This window comes from Chlamydotis macqueenii, chromosome 2 (genome assembly GCF_036417535.1).
Source record: "Chlamydotis macqueenii isolate bChlMac1 chromosome 2, bChlMac1.mat, whole genome shotgun sequence".
Classification (NCBI taxonomy): Eukaryota; Metazoa; Chordata; class Aves; order Otidiformes; family Otididae; genus Chlamydotis; species Chlamydotis macqueenii.
Genome location: NC_141557.1, coordinates 137,699,404 through 137,722,283, shown reverse-complemented (window position 1 = coordinate 137,722,283; position 22,880 = coordinate 137,699,404). Strand labels below are relative to the sequence as shown.

Genomic DNA, 22,880 nt, shown 5'->3' with positions numbered 1-22,880 from the left:
TAAGCCTGTGTGTAAGAGGAATAATGCACTGTCAACATGTCAGTGAAAAAGATAAGAGAGTTATGCTGTGAGCCTTCCATATACAGAATGTCAATGTACTTTTTTAGGCGACGTAGCACCAAGGCACTGTGTATATACAAAAGGAAACCTGGAACAGATCACGCACCTTGGATTCATTAATTTATAGTAGCTGTGCGCCATTACGTACGTTACAGATGGTCGCTGCCTCCCGTTAAACAGTAGGTATATTTAAAAGGGGAATGCGCTGGCCTTCAGAGGTTGTCCTAAGAGAGATCCCCACTTCGCCTCGCATGCAAGAGTTCCCATGCTTTTGCAGGACTTATAGCGGTGCGTCGGTAAAGAGCTTTGTGGCCGCTTATTTTATTACTGCCTGATAATAGACCACTATTGTTTATCGCAGGTGGCTGCCCAGCAGGTGGGAAGCTGAGGAACCGGGTGCATGTGTGCTAGGGCAACGGTTTCCCCTTGCTCGGTGAGGTACCCTGTGCGTGAGTGTGCACGCGCGGCGTGGCAGTTAATACAGCACTTACTGCTTCCAGGAACCTCAACAGCAAAATGTTTCCTGCTCTTTGACACTGATGGAAACAAAATTTACTCTTTCCATTTTGGTGTTTTCAGATTTGTTAGAGAAGAAGCGCTAAGCCTGTATTATTGTAGTGCAATCTATTTTTCTGGTTTCAGCACAGACAGAAAATCTCAGCATGAAAAAGAAATATTTTCTATTTTAAAATGCATTTAATATTAAATATTCATTTAATAAATATTCAATACCCAGTTAGTTGTTTAAATAAAACATAGACAATGGATTAAGACAAGACAAGTTTTTTCCTTCTGTGAAAGTTTTCAAAATGTTTTTTCTCTCTCTTTTTCCTTGGTATTGCTTTATTTAACCAGCAGAATCTTTTATCTTGAAAAGAGTTGTTTTCTAATAAGAAGGCATATTTCACTGAAAATGAGTGACAAAGCTGGCACTCCCACAAATGACTGCCAATATATAACTTTTGTTTACGTGATCTTTTCCAAAATAACCCAGCTCCCCTTTTTCTGTCACTGTGCTTATATTGTTCTGGAAAGTGCTTCAGAATGCCACAATGTGAATGGGCTTTTAAGAGTCCCGACAATGCCAAACAGCAAACGAGTGCAAAAAATGTCCTTATAATTTAATTGAGATACCTCAAATAAATATACATGAAGCAGGGTTAAAATCTCTCACGTTAGACAAGGGGAAGGTGTCAAAACATACATCAGCAGAGCTTGTAAACTCCTGAAAGTAGGTAGCTGCTCTTTTTTTACTTTGGAAGGAACTTAATATGTTTTTCCCAATACCAAAAGCAAAGGGTGAACAATTGCAGGAACAGAGGAGAGAAGCAGGTAACATGTCAGCTCTTGCAGCATGTACATCACCTAGTGGACACGGTTTGCATACTAAAGGATGGGGATCTATCCTGCTACTGCACATTTTCCACTCCCGTTATCAAGGGCTAGTCCCACCGCCTGTTTCTCTACTAATGTGAGGCTGCGAAGCACATTCAGCAACTCACCAGTCACCTTCCCCGAGCAGGGGCCAGCGTTTCTGCGCCACGGCATGTTTTTATGTCTTTGCCGTTTTTCTGTGCAGGGGTCAAGGCAGGATTTAGCCTGTACTCCGGCTAAACCGGGAAGGGTTTCCCAAAGAAAGTGTTTGTAACCTTAGCGTGGATCCTGCAGCAGTCTCCATCGTGCTGCTGTCCTCCAGACTCCATGACCTACGAAAGGTGCCTGAAGAGACTGAAATGAAAATGAAATGTGGCTCACGCTAACGTGTAAAATATACTTGTAAATTAGTGGGAAAATTGGAAAAACATGGTTAAGGGAAAGGTTTGTGAGTCAAAGCTGTCAAGGACCCAGCTTAGCATTCTGTCTGACTCGTTTTATATGAACATTTACTGCGCCGCTCTGTCCAAATGAGCTCTTGTCAAATGAGTGCTGTGGCAGCCACACACAGCCCCGATCCCTATGCCAGGGCCCAATCCAGCTCCCATGGAATGAATATTTAGAATATATACATTCTCCCATGCTTCAGGGAGGGTGAAACCCAGCTTTTTGGAAGTGGAAGATGCTTTCATAGAGAAACATGTCCCAAAAAAAAACAAGTACGGACCTGAAGTCTGCACAGTTTGAGCGAAGAAGCATCTGAGCTCTGGATGGGGACATGTGACAGTGTGTAATGCTCCGAGCTGCAAGGCAGCGACAATTAGGAGGGACATACTTGTCTCTATTTTTAAATAGCAATGAGGTGAATTGATATATAAGTTCTCTTCCAAGAATTTCAGTGCAGATGACTGCCCATAATATAATTATTCACAGCAAAGTGTAAGCCATGTTTCAGCTCTGAACATTTGATCGGTCTCTGTACAATCAAAATACAGTCAGATTTGGACAGCCTAGCAGGATATTTCAGACTTCCATGCGCAACTATACTTTTACCAGCCTTTCTCTCACACAATGTCACACAGTGATACACAGTGTAAATCCTTCATATGTCAAATCAGACATGGCATCTACAGTCTGCAGAAAAAATCTGCAGGGTGTAAAGTTACCAAGTATTTGTGAGGTCTGCTGTGAGGCTGCAGGGTTTTTTTTCTTCCTGAAACATGAATTCGTCTTTCAAAGAACATGTTTATTTTTCCTTTTTCACTAAAACATACCTACGCTCTCCATGAAATAAATAGAGAAAAGAAAAAGATATGGATAAGAGAAGTTTGCAATAAGCCAGGCTTCAGTCATCAGCTTTGCAATACAATGATAATATTTGATGGTTACCATCTTTTATTATTTAGGAATCTTGTCAATTTATTCTCTCAGTGTGTCTGAGAAAAGTATAGTTGCCATGAATTAGTCAGTATTTACCACGCTCTACTGCGCTTCGTTATCCGGGCAGGCTTTGTCCTTACTGGGAGCAGTGGGAAATGCTGCGCAATCCGAGCCAGGGCTGGGGGTTTAATAGGTGATTTCTGTATTTTTCTCATTACGGAAAGAGAAGACAGAAGTCTGTAAACTTTAATCCACTTGTCGGTGGATATTAAAACGCTAATAGCTCAGACTAGAGCTTCCAGAGTTTCTAAATCTAAGCTGATGTTCCTTCCCTGTTTTGGAAGGTAATGCCTAGAAAGTCGATTGATCTTTTAAAGTCCAAAAAGGAAGCGCTGAGGATTTTTTTTTTTTAAAGCTGTAAACTGATAATTAGGACTCCGTGTTCAGTCCCTGACACTTCAGCAAAACATGCTCTGGGACCATTGGCAAAATCTCTTCTTTATTTTTCAGCTTCCACATACAACAATTGGGACGAAAGCATCATGCCACAAAGATTTGCAGGCTCAACTAAAGTTTCTACATCTGCCATAGACAAAGGAAGCCTTGTAAAATTTGCTATTTCAGATTATTTTAAAATATTTGAAAACACTTTTTTAAAGGTTTTCTGATAATTTTGGCCTTGAAATAGACCTCTGTAGAACAGATAGCTTTTAAATTAGAAATCAATGCCAGACTTGTGGCTTCTCACCATTTTTGTAAATGGAAATCACAGTAGACCAAAACATGTCCTGACTTATGCTCTGTTGAGCTGAATTCACTTAAATTTTACCCCATATTACTATATGCAAATCAGTTCATTAAAGCTCCATGTCCCTAAATGTCTGCAGGAAAGGTAGATTTATCCAGATCATAAAATGTATTTGAAAAATATTTTCAAAATCAACCAAATTTTCAAAGCCAGTCACAGAGGCAGATAAATATTGCCATAAATATGCTTATAAATATATAACTAAACGCCCCCCCCTCCATTCTAGAAATGTGTATGTGCTTATGATAAAGACAGGGAAAGCTACTTTGCATTCAATAGGTCTATTTATGCACTTAAAATCAGGCATCTGTAAATTTGCACAATCAGGCCCATTGTGTGTGTGCCTCTGTGTGTGCGTGTGCACGTGTACGTACAGGAGTGAAGAACGCAGCTTGATTAGAAGTTCTGTGCTATGCACACTCTTTTACTCAATATCTGAGATTTGAAAAAAATTAAGCTAAATGTCCAGGCAGTTCTGATAGTTCCAATCCATTATCTGCAACCTGAAAAACCCCACACTTTTTTACTCAATATATGAAGTTGATGTGGTAGTTTGTTTTTTTTTTGTTTTTTTTTTTTTTGTGGAGACGCCTTCTTTATACAGTGTCAACAAGACAGCAGAAGTAGATGTTTGCTGTAGGTTGTATGACTGACAATAACATTCTCTGCAAAACGTTGAAGGGAGTAACTGATGAATCGGAAAATATATGGATGCCGACTCAAACGATTATGTAACGAAACACGAAGTCAAACGGTGACACACTTCTATTAATTGTAGATTATAGTAATTAATTTTCACTGTGGTCACGATCATGTTGCTGCTTTCCGAAGAATCCAGAATCTCCTTCCAGGAAAGTGTAAAATTGCATCTGGGTTCTGCAAGTCATGAAAGACTATATATTCTCTTTTTTTTAAAAAAAAAAAAAAAAAAAAAAAGATAGAGAAGGCCTTCCTGGATACCGTACTTTAGAAAGAGGGGAAAAAACAAAGGGAAAAAGAAAATGATAATTGTTTTCTCTAAGGCTATTATCTAATGCAAAAGCAAACAGTCTGACTGGAAATCAGCTAACAGAAGGGGATTAGAGAGTAGATCTGAGAGTGGCTCGATTTCTAGCGCTGCTGTCTCTTCACACAGTGATGAGACGCAGGCAGAGCAGCCAGGAGCTCTCCAGATGGCTGGAGAAAGTGTTTGTCTTGGGTTACTGCAGGGCAGTCTGGACTCCTAAAGCCGGGGAGGCATCATTAGGGAGCAAGTTAGATTTCCACCCGGTAAAAGCGAGCGGAAAAAAGAAAGAGCGAGCAGGCAGGCTGCCCGAGAGGGACCGCGCTCGCCTATTGTTAACATATACTTGACCCCCACTAACCCCCTCACGACACAGATGTCTCCTACCTCTATCACCTCCCACCGCTTTAAGCCCTCCCCCCCTGCACCTGGGTAGCGGGGCTGGGCCGGCTGCCGGCAGTATGCTGCCCGCCTCGCCCCGCCACGGCTAAGCGGCGCAGCGCGGAAGGGGCGCGGAGCGAAGCGCGGCGCAGCGCAGCGAGCAGCGCAGCCCTGGGCGGGCGGCTCGGCTCGGCTCGGCTCGGCTGGGGGCAGCGCTATGCGCCCGCAGCCCAGGGACACGCAGAGACGCCGCCACTGACAGCGGCCGCTCCCTGCGCTCCGCATCACGTTCGTCTGCGGCGGCGGCGGCGGCAAGAAGGACCTGGGCATTAAGCATCTCGACTTGGAGACTTTTTTTTTGGTTCTCGTCCTTTCCCGTGGAACCGCTCTCTCTCGAGCTGATCCTCCTTTAAAAAAAAAAAAAAAAAAAAGGAGAGAGAGGCGGCGGAGGGGGGGTGGGGGGGAAGAGCAGCTGGAGTTTCTCCTCAGCTCGTTTTGACTTTTGTGGACGTGGATCATCTGGACTGGGCAGGGAAGCCGCGCTGCTCTGCTCTCCCCTCTCCCACCCCCTCGCCCCTTCAGCAGCCTGGGCTGCCGGCTCTCCCCCGAGCAGGACGGGAACTTTTATTTTCAGCTCGCAGCCCGTGGCGAATGGTGGGAATCTCCGGTCCTCTGCAGTGTGAGTACGGGGCGCGGGTAGGGCTGGGGCGGGGGGACCCCCGGCCCCTTTTCCGCTTCCCTCTCCTCTCCTCTTTCCCGCCGGGCTGGCCCGGCCAGGGGGGTCCCCACGGCTGGACCAGACCGGACCCCGGCGGAGCGGGGCTGGGTCAGGTCAGCTATGCTCTTGCACCTCCTCTCTCCCCGCACCCCAAGTATTGCTCAAGAGCCCAGAAACCAAACAACCCTGGTTTTTTTTTTCTTGGTTTTTTTTTTTTAGAAAATAACCCTCCCGAGCACATATTGTCCCACAGTGTAGGGTTTATGTCTCGGTTTAGGACTTGCTTTTTTTTTTTTTTTTTTTTCCCTCTTTTTTTTTCCCTCCCATCTCTCCAGATCACAGTTAGCCAACGTGAGTCGGAGCGTCGGAAATATTTCTGGTGGGATTTTTGTTTTGTTTCTGTTTCATTACGGTGGCCGGATTATTATGTAGCGCTGGCGACAGCACTTCGGGCTGTTTGGCGAGCGGGGTTTCAGGCGCTGCACATCGTCTTCAGCCGCAGCGCGGTCTCGCAGGGATCTCGTTTCCCAATACAAGGCAAGGTTAGGGGTGGCATTTCCAAAACTGCCGTACCATGGAACCGTGTCATCTCGTCCGGCTGAGCTGACCGGTTTGCTGCCGTAAATCCGTAACAGACCATCGATAAGGGAGACCAGGAGGATGAAAACCGTACTCCCGGCCGTTTAGACTTTTGGCCAGTTCGAGTCCTTTCGTTAGTGTCAAAGTTAGGCTAAAATTGGGTTTCGGGTAGGGAGGGGCTCGCCACCCTAGCAGGGGCACCCGCGGCTCAATTAAACGTTAAATTTATGGAGAAATACCCGCGTCGGTGCTGCACTCCGCTCCCCGTAAGGCTGGGGAGAAACTGAAAGTCACTGACCGGGCGCAGCTCTCCAGTCGCTCTTGCTCCGGGCAGGACCTAAAATCTCGCTCCCCGTAGTTAGTGGAGGAGTTTAAAGGGGGATTGGGGGGCGGGGGTGGGGGTCCGAGGCAGCCTCCCCGCAGCTGCCCCCTGCCCAGCTGCCGGGGTTCCCCCGGGGTAGAAAAGCCCTGGGTCTTCACCTAGATCAGCAGGAGGCTCTGCCAGGCACCCCCTGCCCCTCCTCCCCCTCTGGCCCTGCCCTGCCCCAGGGCGCGGAAGGGACCTGTCCCCGCCTCGCAGCCTCCGGGCAGCGCCGAGACGGCAGCCGCTGCCCTCGGGTCGCTGGGACCGGCGACAGCGATTGCTCCCCGAAAAGAAGCTGCTCCGGTTTTTGCCTTGCCGGCCTTCACCCTGCGAGGAGAGGGGGATGCGAGAGGCAAGGCGTAGCGGGGGCCGGGGGCAAAGGCAGGTATATCCCTCTTAAACGCATCCTGCGGGAGCTGCCGTGGGAAGCCGGGGCTTGGCTGCAGGCATGGCCCTGACCGAGTAGAAGGATGTCTGCCGAGTCTCGGTATGTACAGCCAAGCGCTGGCTCCAGCAAATATCTGTGTGCTTAATGTAACGCTGACCCCTTTAACTTTTAACATCGCTTCCCCTAATTAATCTGTTCAGGCCCCAGACTTAAATGGCTGTCCACAGCTGCTGCTGCAAATTGATTTATCCCCTGACGGTGGTCCGAGTTGCTGACCAAAGCAGGATTTCCCCCCCCCCCCCCCCCCATCTTTGGTCTACTAATATGTTTTGACTTATTTCCTACTTACAGTAATGCTTGCATGCTTTTTGAACGGCTTAGAAAATATTTTCTTTTGACATGTAGCTAGAAACATAATTATTGTATTTGTAAACACAATATGTTAGGGCTAAGGGTGAATACAATTCATTTAATTACACCCTTGTAGCCTTACATTTCTTTCTCCATTTTTGCATCCTGACAGATGCAATGGAAAGTTTAAATAAGCAACTTTGTTAACTGTAGTTTGAGGCCAGACATCCTTCACGGACAGTTTTAGATTTGAATTCTATTGTCCAGGTTTTCTCTTCTGCTTTTCTGTTAACGGTTTAGTGAATCTGGATAGCCGAGAGGATTGAAACTGGTTTCTAATGGTTGTTAAAGCTGATGCTTGACCTTTCCATGGGAAGTCTGAAAACCTCATTCAGTTTATTCTGGGCTGATTTCCTTAGGAAATCCAATATGATCGGGGAATTTCCTTCAACTCGGCTGAACGTTGAAAAAGTTAGTCTATCTCGTTTATGTGTCCTAGTTTTAGCACTGGGTTTTTCTATGGCGCCCCATCAATAGAAAAAAAAATGCTAGGAAAAAGATCTGAATATGAGTCTATGAAAATACAGAGTTGGCAAAGGCTTTGTTAGTTGTGAGATGTGCTGCAGATTCGCTGTAAAGGTTTTTAATTAGGAAGTTCCACTTCATTTCATAGCTGACAGCTTTTCCAAGGCTAGTTCTATCATCTCCGAACCTTCAGTAGAGTTGCTCCTACTTTCAATTCATGCACCACTTCTCTTTGCTGTCATGGGAGAAGCTCAACAGCGCATCAGCGCAGGAAAACCCCGAACCCCACCAAAACAACCTCACCCCACCCTTTAACCCCGGTGGCGCCTCTGGCAAGCTGAAGCCAGGCGAGAGAGGCGTGCGTGGAAGGGGGGTGAAGATGATGGCAGGACTTCTCCTTGGGCCCGCGGTTTGCGGGAAGGTGCGTGGCTGGGTTGCCTAGCCGGGAGGAGGCTGTAGGAGGACAAGAACCATTCTGTTTGTAATGGAATGCAGACAGCAAGCGTTAGGTCACTGCTTCCTGGCAACTGCTGCTCGAGTTGTTTTTTCTTCAAAGGCTTTGAGCTTTTAAGTAGTTTCCAAAAATCTTTTTAAGTAAAACATTGCCTTCGACCATTTTTGACCACCTTAATGTTAACTCATTTTGTGCCTAGATAATGGACCAGTAAAACATCACACGGTGTCTCTCATCTGTGTACGCCTGCGCGCACATGGAGTTTTATACTGGGAGTATTGTTTATAGAATAAAGGGGAGAAAAATAGCTCCACCTGGAGTGCTGGTCAGTGGCTAGCCAGTTCAGGACATTCTTCCCTGTCAAATCCTGTTTCTCACTTCTCTGAAATGAACTTCAGACGACAGGCGTTGAATGCGAAGCTCACTTCATTGAGGTACCGGGCAGGCTGTGAGCTCCTCTCCTTGCCAGACGCTTTGGGTGAAACAAGCATCTGCACTATTTGCATTGGGGGTGACGGGAGAAAGGGCTTGCGATTGTCATTTTCATCTTTCAAATCCACTTGCCACAGTCCATTACTGTTAAATCTTTAGCTAATTGAATAAGGATATTAGTATGTTGCTATTGCAGGAGCTTCAGATTTTTTTAGATGGGGGAAGAGGAGATCTTGTTCTTTGTTCTGTAGAAACTTAAGTTGTCCTGCAGAGATCAAGAAGCCTTATTAGCTGAAATAAAACGTGAATTTGGTGTTGTGCAGGGGCTATTTCTCACAGCTTGGCTAAAGAAATGTAAAAAGAAAATTATTTTAAGTCTGAATACATTAAAGAAACTTTGATCCATGTAGTTAGTAGCAGCCTGCTCTGTTTCTTACTGCCTTTAATTAGCAACCTATAATATTTATAGAAGTTTAAACTGAATTTAGCGTAAGTACTGAGAGTGTAAATTCTTAAAACATTGGCTTCCAGATTTTATTTTCTTCACCTTCTTTCACATGAAAGATCTAAAAGAGTTAGCTTAAGAACTGAGCTTTTAACGTTAAGGGTCTTGGTTTTCCTCTATATAGACCTTCCTTTTTAAAGAACTGCTTCAAAGTAGCAGTTATGCTGTTCTTATTTACTATAAACTTGATTAGTTTAATATATGGTAGCATAAATACATCAGGAAGTAGTATATTGTGTGGTTTTGTGGATAAAGGAAGATGATCAGCAGATGCAAAATCAAAGTCAAAATATCCTGCCCTTTAAAAGGCCTTTTGTTTCTTTCCCTTCCCCAGAATATTTTAATATGAAAGACACCTACTTCCATCTTCATTTCTTTTTCTGCCATTGATATGAAAGTTTCCAAATAACGTTTAGAGAACAGTGGACATTTTATTAAAGTAAACATTAGTTCAGTATAATGGAGGTAATTGTAAGTGATAAGAGCAGGGCAGGTTATCTGTGTGTTGTTTAAACAGAAGGAGCTATTTTGCACCATTTCCAGTAGCCATCTGTAGAGGAGAAGGGTTTGCACCTGTCTGTCCACACTAATTATAGATTAGGTCCAAAGAAACGAAATTCGAGTAGGCTTTCTCTTAATGAAATCCATAGTGATTTTATTGTAAATGTGTTTTGTGTACAGACGGTGATGGTTGGGCTGTGAGTAAAATAAATTGCTGTATGGCTGTCATGTACTTGTAGTTGTAAAGCAGGATACTGCTGCATTAACAAAGGTGCTGAATAAAAATGCGGTGCTCCGTGGAAGTCCTAGGCTTCAGTGGTGGCTTCTGCTAGGTTTAGTCAAAAAGACTCACTGCAAGCACAGTCTTTTAGGAGTATGTTTCAGGGCAGACTTCTCTGTTAGCGTCACTTTTGTGTCAATGTGCTGTGGCATATAGGTGGTCCTTTGGCTAAAATATGAGGTAGAAATGGTTTCATGTTAAATATGCTCACATGTGCATGCAAACTGTGTCAGAAATACTTTCCTCCGGTTTAACACTACATGACTAAAATAAAGTGGAAAGAGTGAGAAACGTATCCTGCAGTAAAAGGTCACATGAATTTCTACCACATCTGTTTATAGTAATTATGAACGTAATTAACATAAGAATTACAAGTGAAGTAATGACAAGCCGAGCTATGAGATATTATGCCATAATGGTCATATGTTGGAATTCTCACATTATAGCACACTAGAATTCACATATTCAATGCAAGACAGAAAATGTTAGATTTTTATCTATTTTAATGCTTCAAAACTTATCTGCCTGGGGCAGATGGACTTTACGCTTTATAGGAAGGTAACCCATTATTAAGAGAGAGTCAGTTGAAATTAAGATTTCTAGCCTGCAGCTTGGACTTTGAGACAGCTGTGCTTATGGAATGCCACTTCTGTTACACATTTGTACTCTGATTGTATTTATTTTATTAGTACACATTGCTTTATTTTAAAATGTGAGTGTTTTTGCAGCAAATTGTTTACATTAGAAAGGATCCTGGTTTAGTGTGTTTCTTTAGAGAATTGTGATTCAAGTAGCAAAACTGCCTGTCAGACTGGCCAACATAGATACAAGACACACATTGTGGCTCTGCAAGATGAGAATCTGATGGATCCTAAATTAGTCCACGGCATGAGATATATATATTTCAAGGAAAAAAAAAACAACATTACAAATATCCCTAAAAAGAGCGATCCCTCCTTTCTACATAGTATTTTGAAAGAACATATGCAGAGAGAAAGCTCTGTGGTACCTTGCAGGTTGAATTAATTAAAGTCGTTTTTCTTTAGAAATGCATAGGACATACCATTAAGTTTAGGGGCTAAGGTTTCAAATGAGTTGACTAACTTTTGTAATATGACCTGTCTGATTACCTCTAAATATGGTTGTCACACAACTGACAACTGGAGGAAGTTGAGGGAGAAGTGGCCCTTCTTCAGGGTAAAAATATTGGCTGAGGAATGCATAGTAAATTTGACATGTGAAAATCAGTTTGCCTTTAATGAAAAATCAAAGTCCTGGTTTTGTGACAGGAAAATTTGCCAAATTGCTGTCTTTCTAAGGCAAAACATACAGAGTGGTTTACGGAAAAAAAAATATTACCTTGTGCTACGTCTCAGTGATACCAAGAGGTTTTCGCATTATTGGATTAGTGGAGGATTTGTGACAGACCCCTTTTTATCTGACATTCATTGCAGTGACACGATTTTCACACACATGCCCTTCCCCCATCTAGGTTCTGGTTTTCACTTGGTATTATGTGTCAAATTCCCTTTATTTCTTTTCTTGTGGAAAAAAAAAAAACCAAAAAAAAAACCCAAAAAAACCCCCAAAAAACCCCAAAACCTGCTATCTTGGCCGAGTGATTTTGGAAGGAGTTCTGCACTGAGCAATGCCTGTCTCACTCCAGTGTACTGTCATTGTCCTCATCCCAGCCTTCAACCTGCTCCTCAACAGACGAGTCAGGGAAATGCATCTCCTTTTCAAATAAGTGTCAATTCCTAGGGAGAAAGATTTTTAAGACTTTAAAACCTGAGTGTGCAAGAGTTCGCTGGGCAGCCTGGCGCTGGTGCAGCCGTTCTGCCAACCGGCCGTGCTTGCTGTAGGCTGCCTTCCTGCCTCCTCTCCCTGGACCTTGTGATAACCCAATCCTCTTTGATGAATCCCATCCAAATAAACCCTCTGTCTTCTCCAAACCTGAACTGTTAGGTGTGTAGGGACTTGCTTTGGCTTATCGTTCATCCTTTGGTGGATGATGCCACTGCTGGTAGCGGCAGCGTGGTGGTCAGGCTCTCCTGCCTGGGTCAGGACTTGGCCAAACTGGGAGCAGGGTACCTGTGGTGGGCCAGGTGGTGTCTGGGCCAGGAGCCACCGCGCCCTGTGCAGGACACAGGTGCAGTGTGTGAGGCGGCAGCTGGGCGGGAGGCTGTCGCCTTGGTGCAAATGGAGGCAACCTGAGGTGGGTAAGCCCACCCTGGGTCCCTGGCAGGGTCCCTATCCCGAAGAGATTTCGCAGCAGTGTCCACGGGTGCAGGGGGTCGGATGCCTGCCTGGGGCCCATGGGGCGCCGCCACCCTCTCACCCGGCAGGCGGCGCGGATCTGGCACCTCCCCCCGCAGCCTCCCTGGGGACCCCGGGGCCGCCCCAACGCCGCTCCCTCCCTCCGGCCTCCGCCTGGGCCGCGCTGATACCGCAATCGCCCCGATGCGCGCCGCCGTCCCGCACCCCCCGCGCCGGCGGGGCCAGGGCGGTGCGGTGCGCCGTCCTTGCGCGCAGATAAGCTGCGAGGTGCGTTTCAGGCGCACAAAGCCCGGGCCGTTCCGGCGCCTGCCTGCCCGCCTCCCTCCCTCCGCCGGAAGGTAATCTCCACCCGCGGTGAGGGGAGAGGCGGGCGGGATGGTGCGGGGGGGACGACACCCCTCGCCGCCCTCCCGCCGGGCTCCCTCGGCGCTGCACAAGTCGATAGGAGCGGGGAGAAGTGAAGATGTCACCTCTTATCTCCTCCCCTCCCCGTAGCGGGCGGGGATTTACAGGCAGAGATCAGCCGGCGGGGAGAGGGGGATCTGCCTTTTGTTGTGCCGGGGGGCGGCCGCGGCCGGGGCGCTACCTCCTCCCCGCCCCTGGACCGCGCTGAGGGGAAGAGGGGGAGCCGGAGAACAATGGGTTACCGAGGGACCCCACTTTAAACACAGCAGAGGGAGGAGGAAAGCGGCTTGTCTGGGTGTTTCATGGGACGGGGAGGGGCACCCCCACCCCCGGGTGGCCTTGGGGCGGGGGCTGTGGCGGGAGCCCGTCCCTTCCCGTGACCGGAGCACGGGCACCCACCCTCTCCTGTCCGGGTGGCTGCAGCAGAGGCTCACGGCTTCCAAAATCCCTACGGAGGATGACAGCGGGTTTTAGAAAAAGTAGCCTTTTTTTTTTTTTTTTTTTTTTTGTGTGTGTGTGTGTGTATTGGCTTTTTGTTGTTGTTGTTGTTATTTTGGACTTTTGATGGTGGTTTTTCGCTGCTGGCCAGGTTAAGATGACTTGCACGCGAAGTGCGAGTACACAGGCTGCCTCAGCAAGCGGCTTTATTGGCGGTCGTCTCTTAAAACAACCTTAAACAATTACCTTTAAAATATATTTAAAAGTTTGAAATATTTATGTCGCCGTTTCGCTTTGTCAAGTGTTTGCACAAATAGATATACAGCTATGATCCGGTAACTAAAAGCCTAATTAAAATTTGTTTAAAGCAAGGGGGGCATGTATTCTTGTTGACAGCAACGGATCGATAGGGTAAGACAATAGAGCCCCATTATTTTACTTCCATTGACTGAACATATTGACATTTTAGGTTTGCGATTGCCTCAGTGAGCATGATGAAACGCTGAAATTCACGAACCAACTGTCTGGAGTGGCGCATACATTACTGTATGTCATCTCTGCCTTCGGGTTACCTTATCACTGAAGCAGAATGGTAATGGATGGCAGCAGCATACTTCAGAGGGGTTAGGGCTCTATCAGTTAAGAAGCTGACACGTAGCAGGTTTCAGGAGTATCTTTAATTACACCTGGAATTATGTACGTGGGAAAATGGTCCTTGTTACCTGCTGCTGCACTTCAGAGTTTACAAGCTTAGAAGCAGACAGGATAACAAGGTACTTATGTTTCCTATTTTATATACATGACTTGATACCTTTAAACTTTTTCAAGAGCCCCAGGACTTCTGATTGTCCTGTTTGCATGCTTGCTGTGTTCGCCAGGGGCAGCATCTCAAGCCGATTTTGATGCTCAAGTTCTAGAGCACCTCCCAGACCTTCTCCCAGTCTGAAGGTTGCAAAGCAAACAAAGAACAACTTCAAAATAAATAAATGTGCTTTGAGTTTCTCCCCCCCTCAACATGCATTACTAACAATGCTCAGGGAATTCAGTGCAGTGAGAATGTCTCAGAATGATATATATACACATTTTTTCCTTAGTATAAGCGCTGTAAAAAGAAATGTCTATACAATATGTGCATGTGTATGCATAATTGTATATATTAATTTATGTGATTGCATATAAATGCATATATAAAGAAGACCCAGTGGCTGCAGAGCATACAGTATATCTTATTATTTCAAAGGCTTTCAGATGTTCTTTAAAATCTAGCTGACTAGAATGAAACCCATCAGGGTTAGGCAGAGATAGAGACTGAAATTAATTTAAAGCAGACAAAGAGCTGATATGAAAGAACCACTAGTGATTTAACTCATTTTTAAAAGTAAGTGTAATGAAAATATAAAATGTATTCTGAGTGTGCCATCTACTCAGCAATTGTTGCCATCAAGTGGACTGCTGATGCCCTTTAAGATGGTAAAAAGAAAACTAGTCCTTTATACCATTTTCATGAAAATGTTAGGTTTCTGTTTGATCAGCAGGTGCTGTTGAGATGAAAGCCATGTGTAAATTTTCAGAAGGCCAAAAGTGTCAATTCAGAAAAGGAAAGTGATAAGAGAAAATGCAATCAGTTTTCCTGTTTTCAATTTGTGCAGGATTTGAAGAGCTGTTTTGTTAAACTGCTACATCTGCTCCAATATGAATATTGAACTACTTCCACTAAAAATAACACCCTATAATTTGGAAGCCGTTGCAATCTTTTGTTAATGCAAGTGGGTTATTTAAAAAAAAAATCTATTCTGAAAAAACTCCTGCATAATGTGCATTTTTGTTTATCGGCACTTTTATCTTCAGCGGATAAAATGGCATTATGCAATTAGGACCATATCTATTTGGACTGTAAAAATGGCACTGGATAGCTGAATGTCGCTATATTGGTAAAAGGATTTAACTCGTACATTTAAAATCATTTTATTAATAAGCTGTGATTGTATCTTAAAATGACGAGTGACTGTTTCCCCGCTGCAACAATGCAGCTTTACCTACAACTGAGGACCTTGTGGTAAAGGATGTTGAGAGTATGATGGAGCATTCTTGGGCTTCCTTCGTTCCTGCTGTACCTGCAGATCTCAAGTTTAGACTCATCAAAGACATGATTAGTTAATGGGGCTTTTGGAGTAACTTTTTCCATGATAAATGAAATTATTAAATCGGGCTTGAATACATATATACAAAAATATTCGCTGCTGCAGAGCTGCTAATCCAAGTGAGTTTTATGAGCCTGGAAAGCACGGCATTAGTAGAGCATGAATTTCCTATCAGAGGCATCTCCAAAGAAAATAACATTATTGCTTTTTAATAAAAAACACCAAACCCTAATGAAAAGGGTATGCATTCATGAATTTTATAAATAAGGATCTAAATGAAGAAGTGATAACTAACCATTGCATCTATAGAGCCCTATGTACATATCATGAGTAAACGTGTGCAGAAAAAAAAATAAGAGCTTTTACTCCTTTATTTTAAAATAAAGAATTTCCTGGTTTTCACAGTAGAGTGGGTTTTAGCTGTTGGATTCTAATCTAGTAGTCAGGAACTCAGTTTTTTGGCAGGTGCCTGTATGGGAAAGGGCCTTGATGATGCTTCTGTTTGGCTTTGCAATTGGATTTGTAAGCTTTTGACCTTGGGGGATTTTCCTTGGTGATTTACAGATCAGAAATAATTAAAATTCAATAAACTAAAATTTAAATATAGAATGGATTTTGTGCAAGATCTGTGCTTGTGGTAGGTTGTCTAGAAGTCTGTGGCATGTCTACTTTATAGTTTGTATTCCCAAACATAACTGTGTGCACACATGTGCATAAATTTATGTTGAATGACAGAGGGATAATTATTTATACAGATTTTATCCAAAACTCTGTGCATTCCTGAAACATAGCAAAAAGCCTTCCTCCCCATAAGAGTGTTTACATCCCGTGACAGTCACTAGATTCAAATCCTCGAAACGTGAAAGTTGTTTCCTTTCCTCCAAACCTTCTTTTCTTCAACAAAGCTAACCCTGTTAAACCTCACCTTCTGTGGGACGTATACATAGTTATAGACATATGTACAGGAAGTAAATATTACAAAAAACAGGGCCGATCGGGGCAAAAATGTCTGTAGCCTGAAATAGCTGGTGATATCTGCCAACAGCAGAAGCCGTGCTGAGGAAGCCCTACCTCGGCTGGCCCGGGGATGCGAGAGCCTTGAGGAGCCTCGCGTTAGTGCTTGGCACCTACGTGGAGCTTTCTGCTGGCGAGTATTACCGAGCAAATGCTCTCTTGTAGCATGTTAGTGAAGATACTGTCTGACTGAATAGGGGCTTCTTGCTTCGGTTATGGGACTTTTTTTGGTGCTTTTCACAGGGACTGGGGTGGAGTCCAACCCCAAAAGAAAGATTATAACTGCGTGTAGGGTATCCAGATTTTCTTATCTAAATTTTCTGAACACGTTTCATGGGAGTGCTCTGTTTTTCTTTTTCTTTGCCAAAAACGCTGCTTGCAGTTTTGCTGTTCCTACTGAAGAGTTGCCATATTTATCTCCAGTGGTTGTGAATGGGAATGTGAATATGGAAAGAAATCCTTTCATGCTCCCGTTAATTTTCTGTACCACATTTTGAGATGCCTGGAAAGGAAGGGCATCCTAGATACCCAAAATATTTCTGAATACACACAAAGAATTTGAAAGAAGTTCATCAACTTGCTTTTGTTTTTATGTAGTTTTTGGGCATGTGTCATATGGTGAGTTAAGTGATACCCTTTTTTTTAGTCATCATAAAAACACAGTTGTGTTACACAGAACTGTACAGCAACAGTATTCCTGAATGATCCCATATTGCAACATGCTGGCATGGGTTCTTCATTGGGATAGTTCGTGATTTCTGCAGTCGTTTTAAGAAGGTGTTTGATTCATTGGCACTTTTCTGTCCATCAAGACAGGTAGACTGTGGTGCTCATAAAGTAAATATCCAGAGTTTCTGGAGGATAATAGGTTCTTTCGGAAATAAGGTTGCTGTCAGGAAAGACAGAAGACTCCACCTAGTGGAGTGGAATTCATCTGCACACAGTGGCAGGCAACGGCATATAACAAAATACATATAATTTATGAAAAGGCAGGCTGATGCAGTGAGTAAAAACCAGGAATTTTGACAAGCGTCCGGGGAGATGGTTGCATGGCCATTACAAATTGTACAAGACTGTAGCTACTTTTGTAGCTCTAGGAGACTTATGCATGTCTGTTGTGTTGGAAGTTAATATACAATTTGCGTGAGCAGTAGGCATTACCACTAGCCTTTTTCTTTTGTGACTCCTTTTATTTGGAGACCTACTGACTAAATTTTTTTTTTTTTTTTATTTCTGATGATGGCCACACAGGTGCAAGTATTATTTCGGTTGTGGCACAAGTGTTATTTCAAATAGCTTGGGCAAAAACCTCCAATCTAACCCCCAAAACTTCTCTGCTTTTTTTCCTATTCTGATTTATTTTCCAGAATACATTTTCTGGTTTTGGTTTTGTTTACTTTGTAACGGCAGTATCGGGATGCTGTTTCTTCATGCTGTCATGACAGGTTGGGTGGCATGTTGAGTAAATCTGTGCGTGCCTTCTGGTGGTCCCAAGGCTTCACAGTCTCCGTTATGAGGCATCAAATTATACAGGATTTTGTACTTGTGCTTTGCTTCCCCGTTGGTTTGGTGATGTTGTGTTACTAGGATGGAATACAATACATCTTAAAGGTGGGATGCAATTGAACTCCGAACCTGAGCAGCAAAGATACTGTCTTGAAATCCTCTTGGAAAATTCATCCTAACATCAAATCACACATGCGTCAGACAAGTTCAAGAAGAGAACTGCCCTAGACCAGCTCAGGCTTTGACAGCGAGAGAGGGTGAGGCTATTGCCAGAAAATGAGATGATTAGGATGCAACAAAGGAGACTGAGTGATACTGCTGCAAAGGATATTTGGGAAGAGTGTTCCAAAGGAGTGCTTTCAGTGACATCCAGGTGGGGTTTGCTGCCAGAACCATTAAAGCCTAGTGGTGCTAGAGAAAGCTGCCAACAAATCTAGGGATAATGGCACCTATGGGTGTGTTATCAATGGATGGTAGTGCCAGGATGATTTCTTATTTTATTTTAATGGTGGCATTGCTAAAAGTATTTAAGGGTAATGTTATAGAAAGAGTTTTAGTGAGTGAAGTCACTGAGTTCTAGGAACCATTAAGGAAAAGCTGTTTTATGACTGTACTATTTATTATTTTTAAAGCTCATTGGCAAACCACTTAATGCTGGAAAAGCAGGCTGCAACCTGTATTAAAGCACGCTGCGGATGAGCAAGGAAACCATCGTACTGACCTGAATGGCCTAGCTGAGTTTCTGAATGTTGCGTGCATTTCATGTGCACCATGATAAATTAACACGACTCCATGGGTCAGCAGAGCTTGTGAATGTTGAATTAAAGTGCTGGAGTTTACATCTTCCATGGTGCTCACATACTTGGTTCTATTGAAGATAGTGTTTCTTTTGTCTAAACACCAGTCTGAGGACCTGGACCTTCAGGCTTTCTGTGCCCCCATCTCAGATCTGTGATCCTAACAATACTTTGCTGGAATGATTGTGAGGCGTAGGTCCAGATATGGCCCTGACAATATTATCTTATGTAGGGTTAAGTGGGCTGGCTCAGGTCCTAAAGTAAGTCATTCTCTTTGAATTGAAAATGATAGACTTACCTGATGAAGAATTCCATATAAAGGGGAGAAAAAAAGTTTATTCCTTCTGTAATAATAATCTCATATGTTCTCATTGTGGGACCAGGACTCTCAACTTCTGTCTCCCAAGAGCTGTGTTAAGCTGCGTTTAAGCCAGCAGCCTGTCCAAAAGTTTCCAGAGAAGTGTACGGCTACAGTAAATAACAGCTACAGTAGTTTTAAAGAATGAATGAATGTATGATTTCTCTTCCAGGTTCCGAGATTTATTGGTCCACCCGTGAAATTCATGGGAGGTTTTGATGTTAATTTTCTTATTTTTTTTTATTTTTATTTTTTTTTTAAGTCCAGGCCTAAATTTCTCCTCTTACAGAGCTATTATTGGCCACTATTGTTTTTGATATCCCATACTTTCTCTGGGAAGAGAAGGATGGGCAGGACCTAAGTGACATTGCAAGTCATCGGTGGCCATGTCTGCTCCCCAGGCGGTCACAGGAAGCAGGTGGCTGTGTTAATTGTCCTAGCTGCCAACTCTTGTCCTTCCTGCAGGGAATTCAGAAGTGCTCAGGAAGTGTCAGGCCTACTGTGTCCCCCCAGGTTCCCTACTTCATGCATTGATAATAATCTGAGGTATGTGCCAGGCAAGGGAAACTGCATAGGAATCCTTACCGTCCTTCCTAAGCTGTGTGGTTACCTGGCAGAATAACAAATATATTTTTTTCTAATTAAATTGAAAGGTATTTCCCTAAGATACAATGTCTTCTTTCTTTCAAGCTGATGATAAAAGTCCTAGGTAACAACAAAAACCCATGAAGTGCACGAAATATTTTGGAAACTATGATCCTCTTTTACTTGGTGAGCGGAAGTTAGGGAATGTAAATGCTTTTTCTGCCTAAGCCAGTCTGATTTTAATTGCACCATCAGTAGTCTTGGAACCCTAAATGGCACTCAGTGCTGTGCTTTGGAAGATCACTTAGGGTCTTGCTGCTTTGGATGAGCTTCTGGTTAACTGTTTGCTTGATTTTTTTTTTTTTTTTTTTTTAAAGTGACAGCACACAGCGTTACTGAGTATCTCACTGCAGCTGAAGCACCTAATGCTTTTACGTTAGGTTTTGAACTACCAGTAATGTTTCTTTTAAGTGTCTTTTGGAAAGTGTCTACTCACATTGGAAGTGACGTGAGTCGAATAATAAATATCACACTAGTTACTTCTCTGCCATATGCATTTTGGGTGAAAACCCTGAGCTTCTGCTCAGGTGTGCTCTTGGTTTACAGAGGCTACTTGCCTAAATAAAGGTGGGCTGCAGGATTATGTGGCTGGTGAATCATACTGGTTTCTGAATCACGATACATCAGCCTGAAATCCTAACAAATAATGTGTACATTGTGCCTGGACTTGTGCATTATTTAAAGAATAGCATTTTAGAGCAGAGTATTTTGTAAAATGTTCATTTAAAAAACACTTTGCAATTTCCTTCCATCAAACTCATCATACCAGGAAAAAATACCTCTTTCAGAAGGGAAAAGGTGTCAGTATTCTGTAAGAATTCCTGATTTTTATCCAGCTATTTGCTAGTTAAGCTCCTCTCTTTTCAGTGCAAGGAGATCAGCTGACAACAGCAGCAACCAAATCATGTTTGCAGCTGGGCAATTACAGTACACCCCAAGATCTGCGACTGTCAACCATGAACGCAGATGCCTTCAAAGTTCTGTTTTTCTTCCATGTGGAAGTCGTTGGCATGGAACAGATGCCTTCATTTTGGAGAAACCAACCTCTGGATATAATTGGTTCTCTCTTCTCTTGTCCTCTAGGGACAGTCTCTCGCAGATGAAATTAGATGAGAGGGGGGGAAAAAAAGGCACATGCCCACACATGACACGAAGCAGGAGTTTTCAGGATCTCTCTCTGTTTTGTCACGTGGAACTGTTTCACAGCTGGAAGGTTTCACTCCATTTTTAGCACTCTACACACATGATGATGATGCTGTGTGAAAAACATGCAAATTAAAATATGTATCTGGCCAAAGTTTATTATTAATCTAGGCATGCTTGTTTAGAAATAAGACAAGCATATCCAACCCATATTACTTTAAATATTGATTTCTGCACTGTATATCGGTGCTATAGTCTCAGAAATTTAAAGTTAAATGGCAGAAGAGACAAAGTGGTTTAAAAACCTTCTGTTGCAGTGGTGGAATCAAAGTATTTTCATCAGATGGTTTGCTAGTTGTTAAGACAGGAGGGAAAAAGCGAGTTGTTTACTTCAAATTTTAGCTGGCACACAGGCATTCAGTTAAGGAAGCACATTTCCAGGAACAGCAGAATTCGTCAGGTGAGCGTCTGTGATGAGCCATTGCTGGGAGTCTTGTGGTAGGGTGCTGAAGAGGCTGTGTCCTGTTACTGCAGGTACCTAAAATGGGGTGATGGTAATGGAACTTAGAGGCTCTAAGAGAGAGGGACAATCTGCCTACTCTGTGTCCATCAAAGGCTTTTGGCACTCCCTCTGCCCTCCAGTGTGACAGCTACCAAATCCTTGCGGTTTATGTTATTTAGTACTATTAAAATAAATTAATATTGACTTTGTGTTACCTTAAAAAGCTCAGTTGTGAACCATGACAGTCAGCTAGTGCTGTGTAAAGAGCTGCCGTACCCTTGGGTAGAGTGGGTACCTCCAGGACGAGGGTGTAGCAGGGATCAAGATGTAAACTGCCACTGCTGGAGCCTGGAGCTCTGTCAGCTCTGGATGCTTTTTCTTTCTTAAGTTTTATTTCCTAGCATAAGCTTTCTTTAATATTGCAGTTGAATGTAACAGTCCAGTTCAATCACCAGGTGTGAAATTTATTTAGGCAAATGTAACAGCAAATTGGCTGATGAACTGTAGGAGTGGGTGCTTGAAGATGCTGAGCCTTTGTAGCAGCATAGGTAGGACCTGTTGGTAGCATATCGATGACTTGAATTCTGAACCTGATTTTCAGATTTTAATGGCAATTTCTGTATTTTACGTGGAAATACTACTAGTACTACTAGTACTACTACTACTACTGTAGTATTTCCATCTCTTAAAAGTTGAGCAGAAATGTCACCAGCAATGAAAAGTAGTGGGAGCTATGTTGGTCCTACCTTGGTCTGGGTCATTGGTAGAAGAAGACCATCTACCTTTGGACACTTGATGTAACTAGGTAGCTGCAGTGTGCTGCCACCTTTGTTTCCCGCTGACATCCATGAGCTGTGTGGGTGGAGAGCATTCACTCACGCTTCCAGAAGCCCAAATTAAACTTAGTTTTGAACCGATGACTCTTCAGGTTTTACAAAGGAGCAGGGACCAGATCTGATTAGGAGAACTTCAGTGCAACAGTGCTGCTCTCAGCATTGTATTTCTGAAGAACCACATATTAAGGGAAAAATTTAACCAGAGAAGTGCTTAGGTGATGAAGGGATTTCTGGCAGTAACAAGGAAGTGCAATAATGGTTGATTTCTTTTGAGGGTGATCCTGATATTTGTAGTCTTTACATCCTATTAATTCCTTGAAAGATAAGCTGATACAAGAATGATTTGCCAGGGCCAATGGCTCTTCTGAAAATCTTGGCTCAGATTATATCCTCCTTCTCTCCACATATAAGATAAAAGCACTGTGAATATGAGGTTAACTGAATTCAAATAGAAGACTCTCCCGAGTTATTGCATTCCTTAGAAAATAAATACATTTCTCATATGGTTGAGATTGATCAAAAAAGTATTCTGTATGCCAGTGATTACATTCCCATCTGTGATTAAGGTTTTCTGTCTGCATCTGGTTTTCACATTGTATTTCTGTAACAAGAATCCTTTATATGGCAGAGTTCACTCTCTGTATTTTCTATTAGCTGCAGCTTGAACTACTGCACGGATCGCAGATTTACACATGTGGTTTTCATTACTTCATAC

The 22,880-nt window shown here is 43.4% G+C and overlaps 1 protein-coding gene across 5 annotated transcripts in view; it reads left to right on the top strand.

Moving 5' to 3' along the window:
- The first annotated feature begins 5,070 nt into the window (after positions 1–5,070).
- Positions 5,071–22,880, top strand: part of RUNX1T1 (RUNX1 partner transcriptional co-repressor 1) — a 116,673-nt gene continuing 98,863 nt past the window's right edge. For 2 of the 5 annotated variants that reach the window (XM_086741006.1, XM_086741004.1), the window contains exon 1: positions 6,918–7,154. Coding sequence is in view for 1 of the 5 variants with exons in the window: in XM_086741005.1 (XP_086597131.1) it covers positions 5,658–5,685 (28 nt within the window). In the remaining 4 variants the exon portion in view is untranslated. Of the gene's footprint in view, positions 5,686–6,917; positions 7,155–12,577; positions 12,719–22,880 lie in introns of those variants that run through there. The other 3 variants (XM_086741003.1, XM_086741005.1, XM_086741008.1) reach the window with 3 other exon arrangements.